Source organism: Hirundo rustica, chromosome 5, assembly GCF_015227805.2.
Source record: "Hirundo rustica isolate bHirRus1 chromosome 5, bHirRus1.pri.v3, whole genome shotgun sequence".
NCBI classification, from domain to species: domain Eukaryota; kingdom Metazoa; phylum Chordata; class Aves; order Passeriformes; family Hirundinidae; genus Hirundo; species Hirundo rustica.
In genome coordinates, this window is record NC_053454.1 from 67,559,989 (window position 1) to 67,571,638 (window position 11,650).

Here is an 11,650-nt window from a genome sequence, read left to right on the forward strand (position 1 = left end):
GGGGGTATCGGCGCGACTTTTCAAAATGTCGGCGGGGGGGGGGTGGAGCGGCCGCCGCTGTGCCCGGGAGCGAGCGGGGCTGCGCCGGGGCGGGCGGCCCGGGGCGCCCTAATGGGCAACCGCGGCCCAGGCCCTCGGCACAACCGGTAGCGGGACCTGAGGGAGAGCGGCCGGCGCTATGGCGACCTGCATCGGCGAGAAGATAGAGGTGCGGTGCGCAGCCCCTCCCGCCGCCCGTCGGGGCTGCGGAGGGGCCAGGCGCGGGCTCGTCCTGTTCCCGGCGGGTGTTTGTGGGAGCGCGATTTCTCCCGCGCCTTCGCCCCGTTCCCCGCGTGTTTGTGGGGAGCGGCGGCTCCGCGGCCGCTGCCATGGCAGCCACGGGCGGTTGTAACCCGCGTCCCGGGATCCGCGGCGGGAGAGGCGGCGGGAAGGCGGCCCGGCCGCGCCGCCCCGGCCAGCGCCAGTGCGGTGCCGGCAGGAGGATGCGGCGGGGGTGGGTGTGCGGCGCTGCCGGGCCCCGCCGCCGAGCCCTGGAGAGCTCCGTCCAGGTACCCCCGGGCCGCCTCGGGCTTTGCCCGGATCTCGGGGGTGTGTGGGCTCGCCATCTCTGGTGGGAGGGTCCGAATCAGAAGAGGCGCTGCGAAGCTTGACTGACAAAGCCCCAGGCTAATAAGGCTGGTCTGTTCGTCTTGTAGGATTTCAAGGTGGGGAACCTCCTGGGGAAGGGCTCCTTCGCAGGGGTCTACAGAGCAGTATCCCTGAAAACCGGCCTGGAAGTGGCCATCAAAATGGTAAGGCAGCCGGCCGAGGAAGCATCCGTCTCTCTAGAGACCAAATGCAAAGCTGCAGCAGGTTGGAGTTATGCAGTTGGGCACTGATGTTGAATGTATATAACTGACATTAAAATTGTGACTCGATCCTGAAAGATGCACCACGACCAAATAGACTTGGTAATTTAATAGGATTAATATTAATTAAATAATTAATTAAATGCTTTTTAGTGTTGACTATATTTAGGCTATCTGCATAGCAAAATCAGATTTAAGTTTCTCTGCTTAAGTATTTCAGAAAAAATAAATGTTAATATTGATAATGTTAATACTTGACTGCTTTCAGTTGTGTTCCTCCAATTATCTATTTTACTTATTCATTAAAATATTAAGTTAAACTATGTGAAAACCTGCTTCTACTTAAAAATTGTTAGATACACTGAACATCTGAGTTAGGCTGTGATCCACTTTCAGATAGACAAAAAAGCCATGCACAAAGTTGGAATGGTACAGAGGGTTCAGAATGAGGTGAAAATACATTGTCAGCTGAAGCATCCATCTATACTTGAGGTAAGAACCGTGGGGTTTGTAGAGAGGGCTGTATATATGACTTGCTGCATAGTCTACAAAATGGAATTTCATTTTTTCCTTGTTTTATGTTCCAGCTTTATAACTATTTTGAAGATAGTAACTACGTATACTTGATACTTGAGATATGTCACAATGGTGAAATGAGCAGATACATAAAGAACAGAAAGAAACCCTTTTCAGAAGATGAAGGTGAGATTTGTTTGGTCTGTGGAACTCTATGCATTAATGTTTTGGTTCACTCAATAAATATTTAGTTCTAGAGGAAGAGTATTTAAAGCTGCCACCAGTTTCTATACCTTAAAATCTTTTATAAGTGATAATCTAGAGATTAATTATTATTGTTCATATATGCACTTGCATTTCTATATACATTTGTCTCTGTGCTATTTGGAGTATAAAAAGATGGTGATCTTAGAAGGCAGAGACAGATAGAAGGTAGAGCTTACCTTTGTAATTAGAATTGTGTTGAAATGTGGGTCGAGACTGGAAAGAGGGAAGAACAGGAAAACTGGCAACTTCTGCCTTTACTGCTTACAGACACACCTTACTGCTCACCTCTTGCTCAGTTCTTCTAGCTTACCTGCTTCTCTATCAGTTTCTAATTTAATTCCATGATACTACTATACATAGGGATTTTTTGGGACACAGGCCATAGGACTGGATTAATGGGTATTGGTATACAAGCGTCATTAGTCTAATTTGTATCTGTTTCCAAAAGTGATGAGCAACTTAGATTTAATTTTTAAGAACCTAATTTTAGAAAATTTTTGAGCCAGTTGAAAATATTTCCAGTCCTGTTTCCTGCGTTACATGAGTTTTCATGAACTTTAAACTAAGCTGTGCTGTTTTACTTAAAGTAGAAAGCAGAAAATTAATTCCAATTTCACTAGTCTGACATGTAAACAGCCTTGTAACATTCTTTTTATTAAAAATAAGAAAAAAATAGAAGCAAGACAAAAAACAGTCTTAAAGCAGAGTTATCTTCAGAGCTATGATTTCCAATCAACATCTGGGGTTTTTTTGACAGCACGACACTTCTTGCACCAGATTATCACGGGTATGCTGTACCTCCATTCCCATGGAATACTGCACCGGGACCTCACCCTCTCCAATATCTTACTCACCAATAACATGAATGTCAAGATTGCTGATTTTGGGCTGGCGACTCAGCTGAAGATGCCTCATGAGAAGCATTACACCATGTGTGGAACTCCAAACTACATTTCTCCAGAGATAGCCACGAGGAGCCCACACGGGCTGGAGTCTGACGTGTGGTCTCTGGGCTGTATGTTTTACACTCTTCTCATCGGAAAGCCACCTTTTGACACGGACACAGTCAGGAACACGCTGAATAAAGTGGTGCTGGCAGATTATGAAATGCCAGCCTTCTTGTCGAGAGAGGCACAGGACCTCATTCACAGGTTACTGCGTAAAAACCCGGCAGATCGCCTGAGCCTTTCCTCAGTGTTGGATCATCCTTTTATGTCCAATGGTAGCTCTGCCCGGAACAGAGATTTGGGAACCTCAGAAGATTCCATGGACAGTGGAAATGCCACCATCTCTACAACCTTCACGGGCTCTTCCAGCATCAGTACCAGTGGTTGCTTGAAGGAAAAGAAGAAGCTGTTAGTTGGACAGCCACTCCCAAGTAAAATCACTTTTTTCCCTACAAACAAGAATTCCGGTAATAATTCATGGCGGGATGGAAGTGGTTCTTTCCGACAGTGGGGAATTCAGGGAAAGGAAATTGGCCTAAGTGGCAGGGGAAGAACCACTCAGCCTGGTGAGAAGAGGCCACATTCCCGCTACCTCCGAAGAGCCCACTCATCAGACAGGTCTGGCACGTCCCACAGCCAGACTCAAGGCATGTCCAACATCGTGGATCGATGTCACTCTTTGGAAGTGCTTTCCAAGCCTAAAATAGGAACAAGGGAAAACACAGAATACTTTTCATCTGCCAACAGCTATGCTGATATAGGAGAAATATTTAAGGAGAAGACTTCTAGTACTTCTGGTTCTTTTGAAGAGCAGATATCTCCACCTGTAAAAGATCAACCGCAGTAAGAATCAGTTTTCTATTCAGATGAAATTTAGAGCTCCGTTATTGTCTTCTTTCCACTTGCAGCAAGTTGATTATTTCTTTCCCCACAGTAATTGTTGTAGAGAGCCTTGCTAATTATTCTTGGTAGAAGAGACAGATCAGAGAAGGCATTCAAAGTGCAATTATCAAGATTTTTACTTGCTGATCTCTTGAGGTGATTTTTTCCTTATGCTTAGAGAGGATAAAACAAACATTTAGTAAAGATTAGGCAGTAGATTATAAAGGTGGTGTGCCAGAAAGGAAAGTGTCAGTCATAGATAATTATCTGAAATTGAGCTCTGTACTTATTTATAGCTTCTTTGTGAAAATCTTGGCTTCTTTCTATAGTCTTTCCATGAGCAGAATATCAAAAGAATCATCTGTTTTAATATAAGGACTTTCATATCTTAGTTCCTGAATTTCTCTCCATATTAAGAACTGGCATAATTTCCTATATTTTCTCTTTGCAAATCAGTTCAAGGAAAAGACAAACAACCACTTTTCCCTGTAAAAAAAGTAATTGGAGTAAGAAGTTTTTCTTGACTGTTCTCAAGTGTTTGACTTAAGCAAATTTCCGTGGCCGTGTGCATTGTTTCTACTTTGAGAAATATTTGATGAATCAAAAATATATGCAAATGTTACTGTGATGCTTACTTTTTTTCCCCCATGACTTTATAAAGCCATGCTGAATATAAACATGAGAGAATATTAATGTGAGTGTGGGGATGAACTTAATGGTTACAACTTTTTTTACACAGTTGATTATAGGAAAGCCTCTTACACCTACAGTTAACTTGCACAGCAATCTTAAAGTCAAGGTCCTAAGACTTGAATTAGATGGTTTAAATTCTGTGGTTTTGATGGGAAGTGAGCCCTTGCCAATGGTGAAGTAGTCATCATCACTACAAGAAAGTGCAGACAGGTTCAGGCTATATCCTGTGAGATAAAAAACCTCACAGGAGCTTAGTGTGAATTTACAACAGATCAGTGACTCTGCACTAACTGGTTTTGTGTGTATTCTTTATCCTTCAACATGTGGATTATATATTGGGTTCACCTGTGGCTACATATATATAATCATCTTAAAAGCTGGTGAAAAATCTTTATAATTTTTGGGATTGACTCTATTTTATATAAATTCACATTATTTTGGGTGGTAGGATTGGCATCTTTTAGCTGCATGTTTGTTATGCTGAGTGTGATACACGGGGGTCATGGCTGTTGTGTCATCACTGTGTCTTCTCCAGGGCTGATAATTAAGAGCTAGATGTCAGAACAGCCACTGCTGGCAGCATTATCATAACTTTTCATTCCATTTGGAAACTATTTTATTTTCCTATTCCTTACTCCATGGTAAAGAAGCATGTTCTATGCTGCCTAGAGCTACAAAATGCCACCTGCCTTTCATAGATGTTCTAAGTGTTATGGTTTCTGCAGCTGTAGCATTATAACTTTTGTCATGCAAGTGTCTTTGCTGCAGTCTTGATTATGTGTGTAACTTTTATTTTGTAGCTCAAATTACCTGTGCCCAGTGAAGCCTCAGGTTGGTTTGTTAGAGCAGAAGTCCCAGGCTGAAACGATGCAGCAGTGGCTTGGAAACATGCAAACAAATGGTGTGTTACTCATCACTCGTGTATTTTTGTACTCAAGTTAGTGACTTGTAATAGTTTCACTGGGATTTTCCATTTCTTTTATTTTCTTTGTACATTGAATTGGAATCATGGTCTTCTAAAACAAGCTCGTTATTTTCTAATACTATTTTGGAAAAAAAAAACAACACCAGCAAAAACGGAGAGGAAACCAGAATTTTAGACCCTGACATAACTACTCTGTTGTGTAAATATCTCAGTGTAAATATATGACAAAACATTAGCAGGTGACTTGAAAGCCCTGTTAGTTTATTTGTACAAATACAAGTAAATAAGAGAAGATGGCACCTCAGTGAGTGAGAAAAATAATAAGGCTGCAGAAGGATGGGTGGAGGAAAGGACAAAGTCACAGAAGGGAAGGAGGTGTTCTTTGTTGTGCATCATATTACATCATTTGGAAATACTGTAATTTAATCATAAGAATAAGCCATGAATCCATTCTGGCCATTTTTGGTTTGATATTACTGGACTCCTTCCCTTCCTGTCTACAGGGAATTGGAATCAAAGAACATATGGTCTGAATATCCTATTTAATTTTTGGTCCCTTCTCAACCGTTCAGCCACACAGCAGAAGGAGCACAATAATGATGTGGGTGAGGTGAAAGTTGATCAAGGGCTTAAATATAAAATCTAGGGAAGGAGTTATAGGAAGGTTAAATATAAAAGCAGGTGTTTAAAAGAAATAAATACGAGGATTTAAGAAATAAAACAAGGGATTTGGGGTGTGCATTTAACATTTTGAGTATTAAAACCTCTGGTAGATGGTAAAATACTAGATAAACTGGAACTTATATGAAATTTGCTACTAGTGGTTATCTGAATGGTAAATAAGCTGTTTTTCAAGAGATTAAGCTAATTCTTGTGTAAGAATCTATTTGAAGTCTTGGTATTTTGTTTAAAAATTATTCTTAAAAATTATTTGATGTATAAAAACTGAAGACTATCCTAACTGAAATACAGGAACAGATTATTTTAAGTAGCACTGGAATTTTGCTAGCACTGGTATTGATGGTACTAAAGGGCCCGATGATTTGGACTGAGGATTAAAGAAATCCCATTCTTCCCTTCATTAAGGCTTATAAGACAATCCCTTGAAAAGCTTTCAAAGCTATACTAGAATTTTTTGCTTCTGGCTATGACTCTTTGAATCTCCAATGTCCCTTTGTGATGCTTTCAGTTCCTCTGAGACCACCTGCAGACCTGACTGGCAAGAGTAATGTATGTGGAGGTTTTCGGTACCATCTGGATATGCAGCAGCAGGATGCACCGAGAAATGCATGGAACACCTTAAAAGATACAAGGAATCACAATGCATCTGGTGACTGTTCACATTCTTTAAACCAGAGAAACCCAGTGAAATGCATCCCTGGAGTTCTCTGCAAAAATGAGAAAATTCAACCATCTCCTATGTATGGCCTTTGGTCAACTCCAGAACAAAACCAAACGTGGGGCCAAGAACCATCAGCACACCAGAAACCTACACTGAGAAGTGTTGTATCACCTCTCACTGCTCACAGGCTGAAACCCATCAGGCAAAAAACCAAAAATGCAGTGGTAAGTACCAGTTCTAAAAATGGGAACAACTGAAGTGCTTAATATGGAGTGACTGTCTCTAAAAATCACTTGGTAAATAGAAACGTATGTTTTTAGGAAACTTAATCTAGAATAATTTAATTTAAAATATTAATAAGATGAATCATAGTTTTTGTATAGAGAATACTTAAAAGCATAATAGAGCAGACTTGTCTGTGTTTGATTTGTCACTTAAGAAGCCTTACCCTTAGTTACCAGCTGATACCCTTCAGTCATTTTGAAGTGCTCTCTTATCAAAAAAATAGCACTAATAACAAAAGTTACTGTAAGAAGCATTTATCTGTTTGAAGTGCACTTAAAGAAAAAGAAAGGCATTTATTAAAGCATTTGTGGGGGAAAAAAAAGTGGTATCTTACCTTTTGCAGAAAGTAAAGGTCTTTTTGTTTAACTTTTTATTTAATTTAATTTAGGTGAGCATTCTAGATACTGGGGAAGTGTGTATGGAGTTTCTGAAAGAAGACCACTCACAGGAACTTGTGAAAGAAGTTCTCAGAATATCTTGTGATGGAAATGTGGTGAGTTTATTTGTGATTTTTTACTGTTGTATAAAGTGCTTAGAGTTCATTCAGAGCTGATTTTTTTTCTTTTGAAGTGATTATTTCTCAAAATCCACTGTTTATATATGCACAGCTGTAAACTTTGCCCCTCCATAATAAAGCCATATAAATATATGGAGCAAGCAGTTATTTCAGAGAAAAATTGGATTTGACTTTTGGAATAGGTGAAGTATTGGTGAAAAAGTGCCACTGTTAAATAATTGCCTAGAGGAATAGAGCTTTCATGTTAAATCATAGTAATTAATTAAAATGTGAGTTATTTCCATACCTGTTAAAAGTGCAGAGTGCTGTAGTAAGTTGTAACTACACACGATTTTTGTTCCCTATTTGTAGATTGCAGTTTATCATCCAAATGAAGGAAGAGATTTCTGTCTTGATGACAGACCTCCTGCTCCTCCTGAAGGCATCTGCACATATAATTTTGACAACTTGCCAGGTAACCTGAAATTTATTTCAAAATGATGATGATTAATGTGATATTTTCAGTGAATCTTGCGACTTGATAGCTTTTATCTATTGCTTTTCAGATAACTGAAGTAAAACTCCTTTCAGAATTAGATTCAAACTACAGTCTAACTGGAAAATGTTTTGAAACTTCACAAGAAGTGTAACCTACAGGTTTTGATTCCTTTTATATGGAAGCTTTAAGGAGTCTCCCCTTTATAATGTAGTGTACTAAAATTAAAGCTGTTGTAGTCTTTTCTTTGTTCATACTGGGAGCTGTTGGTGGAAATAAGTCAGTTTCTTTAAACATACCTGTCAAGTACTTAAATATTACACACAACCTTCAGCTATCAAATACATAATTTAACTTACTTCTCTTCAAGCTGGTGCACAGTGTTTAATCTGCTAAATTCTGAAGTTTTTTAAATTTTCTTTTTTAGAAAAGTACTGGAAAAAATACCAGTATGCAGCTAAGTTTGTGCAGTTGGTGAGAACAAAAACCCCCAAAGTGACGTTCTATACAAGATACGCCAAGTGCATGTTGATGGAAAACTCACCCCCTGCAGATGTTGAAATTTGTTTTTATGATGGTATGTATTCATTTTTGCAGTTATGCAAATAGGTAAATCATGATTTTAGGGCTGCACTAAAATATTGCCTAACACTAAACAGCCACCACTCCAGTTTGAAGAAAATAGTGTACTATAAAAGCAGTTTTTTGGACACCTCTGCCTTTATTCTAGCACTCGTAGATTAGTTGATTCTTTAATTCCTTACTGATATCTTCTTCAGGGAAGTATGTGTTACAAAAGTGCAACATATGCTAAAAATGCAAAAATTATTCTTGGGTTTTATTCATGAGCTCTTCTTTACATCTACCTTTGCTAGTTAACCTGCTTAGTAAGAGGCATGTCCCTGCTCTAAGCCTTCCAAGGTTATTTCATGCAGCTCAAATGGGAAGTGTTCACACTTTTTCTTGCAGGAGCAAAGATCCATAAGACAGCTGGTGTAACTCGTATGATTGAAAAGTCAGGGAAATCCTTCACTTTGAAAGGAGAAAGCGAAGCAGGGTTGAAGAAGGAAATCCAGGTTTATATGGATCATGCAAATGAGGTACGGTGTTTTACAGAGACCTTTTCCGGTGCAAAGCAACTTCCTGAAAATTCAGCTTTCACAAATGTGCTTCCTGTGTTGCTTTCCATGTTTTTCATTACACGATTAAGGAGGGAAGATGGTGTTTTTGGGAAGAGCAAATATCAGAGTAGAGGTCATGGTTACAATCCCTCACAAGCACGACTGAGAGGAAATTCTTAACAGTGTGTAAAGCAGGTGTGCCTGTCTGGTGAAAGGGTTATACACAATAGATGAAACTGCTTTATACACCTTGAAAAATTCAGTACTGTTGCAATTTCCTTGTGTGGGCTCACTTGCCACACTAAGCATGTATGAAATAGTTATACAAGTCTCAATTTCAAACTTTAATAAACTCCTCATTTCAGGGACATCGCATATGCCTTGCACTGGAATGTGCTGTTTTGGAAGAAGAGAAAAGGAGTGGAAGTGCTCCATTTTTTCCAATAATTGTTGGAAGGTAATATCTTTCAGTTCAAGATACTGATATATTTGAATATTTATTGAATATTTATTGAATACTTAATGTATTTGAACTGAAAAAACCAGTTCTGTAGAAGTCTCCTGCCATCAGGTGCTTTGGACAGACCTTTTCCCCGTTTCTCTCATTATTTTTCCAGAAAACCTGGTAATACTGAATCACCACAGGCTGTAGCACCTCCACTGTTGGACAAGACAAACTATTCAAAAGAAGTTGTGGCATTGGATAGAACTAAAGCTGCCAGTTCTATTCCAGTTCAGACTTCAGACTGTGCTCCTGTAAGTACACAAGGATGTGCCATGGAGACCAGTCTGTCTTACTTAATGCTGTTTTACTTGAATTAATGGAATTACATTTGTATGGGCATAGGCTTTTATTAGCCATTTGTAAGCATACTGACTAGAAATGTTAACTTTTATTTCAACTACCTTTTGATATCTGGATTTGAGAGCATCTAAAAAATCAGAACACTCCAAAACTTTACCACAAATGCCTCCTGGGAACAGAGTTTGAAAATTGCTTACTTGTGTTAGACAGCACAGTCTTCAGTTTGAGAGCTCTAATGTGCCCTCGGTGCTGTATAACAAACAGTGTCACAAAGGGTACTGGCACTTGAGGTTGTTGTTCTGAAATAATCAAGTGTTAGTGTTTGTAAAGCAAGGGTGAGTGGGAACATACGTGTAGCCAATAAGGCTTTGTTAGCAATTTCCTCTGGCTTGTTTAAAAGGCCCACCAAGCTTTGGTTCCTGATAAAACTTCCTCAGCTGACTGAATTATACTGGGGTCCTGGCACACTGAGTTTGTATGGTGTAGTTCATGTCCTTGGTAGAGAATCTGACCATTTCCACCTGGCTGAAGTGAACTGACAACAAAAAGTTGTGTCCCTGTGGGGTTTTTATACTGTAATGCTTTTAAATGAAGCATAGAGGCATATGTCTGTATACGTGAACAGGTGGCAATTGACCACTACAGCTCATCAGGAGGATTAATGCTAAGGCTGTTAATTCTGTGCATCTCTGGGTTTTAGGTGGTGTCCTATGAAAAGCCTACGTTTCTGACTAACACTGTTGAACAGACATGCTCCTCTGTTCATCCAACGGAATACAGTCCAAATTCAGCCCAACTTGTCAAATCTGTTTTTGTTAAAAATGTTGGTTGGGCTTCTCAGGTGAGAAATTATTAAAGGAGGCATGTCTACTCTTTTTTCCTACTAATTTGAGATGCATATTTTTAAGTCATTAACTTTAAACTTGATTTGTGAGGACTCATTCAGTTGTGCACTACAGTTTAAGTCTAAAATTTGTATTCAGAAAGACACTTTTAAATAACTATCTTAGATAAAAACCATGGTGAACCTCACAAGTGGAAGAATCCAAAATAGTTCAGTATCTTGGTTACCACAGTTTTCCTGTAGCTGTTATTGCCTGTTTCAGTGTCCTTTGTTATTTGAGTCCAGTAAAAAACTGCAACAGTTTAACTTCTCTGTTCACTAATACAGATGCAAAGGTGTCAAGACAAAGTTTTTAACAGATATGTAGCAGATCTGTACAAGAGAAATGTATCTTCCTCTACAACAGGAAAAGCTGTTTCCTTGCAAAGCCATTTTACCTCTGCTTTTCTGTTGGATAAGCTTTAGGTTTCAAACATTGTTTTTGGCAATCCAGATAAAGTAAGCTTCTTGTCCTAACAGAAAAAGTTCTCTTGATAGATACAAACTTTAACTTGTATATAGCTGTGACCTCTCACAAATGGGCCTCTTTTTGGTGTTTCGCCCTTCATAAAATTTCTTTAGGAGTGGTTAAGCTAAAGGTAATTCTTTATCTGACATTGACAAGGGTAACTAAAGCCAAGCATCTGAAACCTGAGGAAGTCAGCATAAGACTACTTCCTCCAAAGTAATAGCCATGCACTCTTTATCTTTAAAAGATTGACCAAAATACCTAGGTCCCTTCAGCAATTTTGAAAAGCTTTCAGCTTCCATTATTGGAAAAGTTCTAGGTTTGTAATTTTGTACTTAATATGCTCAAACCACAATGTAACTTCTCTCATCAGCTGACCAGTGGAGCAGTGTGGGTTCAGTTCAATGATGGATCCCAGCTGGTAGCCCAAGCAGGCGTCTCTTCCATCACTTACACTTCTCCAAATGGCCAGACAACCAGGTGAGTCTGCTCCTGCCATAAAAACATTCAGGTAACTCAGTACCAAGGCTGCTGTACATCCATCAGGTAGCTTCATAGCTGCTACTGATTTGGGTTTGTAAATTTTAAACATTAGTGTTGCCATCACTTCACAGTTGGTTAGCTTTTATAAGCTTATTAAATAAAGAGAAGCACAAACTGAGAATGCAACTACTT

At 39.6% G+C, this 11,650-nt stretch overlaps 1 protein-coding gene across 3 annotated transcripts in view; it reads left to right on the forward strand.

Annotated features, from left to right (window-relative positions):
• The window catches only part of PLK4 (polo like kinase 4), a 12,392-nt gene continuing 742 nt past the window's right edge, over positions 1-11,650 (forward strand). The window contains exons 1-15 of one of the 3 annotated variants that reach the window (XM_040065336.1): positions 1-208; positions 696-791; positions 1,245-1,340; positions 1,436-1,550; positions 2,389-3,421; positions 4,954-5,054; positions 6,268-6,644; positions 7,094-7,198; positions 7,574-7,676; positions 8,125-8,274; positions 8,667-8,797; positions 9,184-9,275; positions 9,436-9,574; positions 10,324-10,464; positions 11,349-11,455. In XM_040065336.1, coding sequence (XP_039921270.1) covers positions 179-208; positions 696-791; positions 1,245-1,340; positions 1,436-1,550; positions 2,389-3,421; positions 4,954-5,054; positions 6,268-6,644; positions 7,094-7,198; positions 7,574-7,676; positions 8,125-8,274; positions 8,667-8,797; positions 9,184-9,275; positions 9,436-9,574; positions 10,324-10,464; positions 11,349-11,455 — 2,816 coding nt within the window. In that variant the 5' untranslated portion in view covers positions 1-178. Of the gene's footprint in view, positions 209-695; positions 792-888; positions 951-1,226; positions 1,341-1,435; positions 1,551-2,388; positions 3,422-4,953; positions 5,055-6,267; positions 6,645-7,093; positions 7,199-7,573; positions 7,677-8,124; positions 8,275-8,666; positions 8,798-9,183; positions 9,276-9,435; positions 9,575-10,323; positions 10,465-11,348; positions 11,456-11,650 lie in introns of those variants that run through there. The other 2 variants (XM_040065335.2, XM_040065337.2) reach the window with 2 other exon arrangements.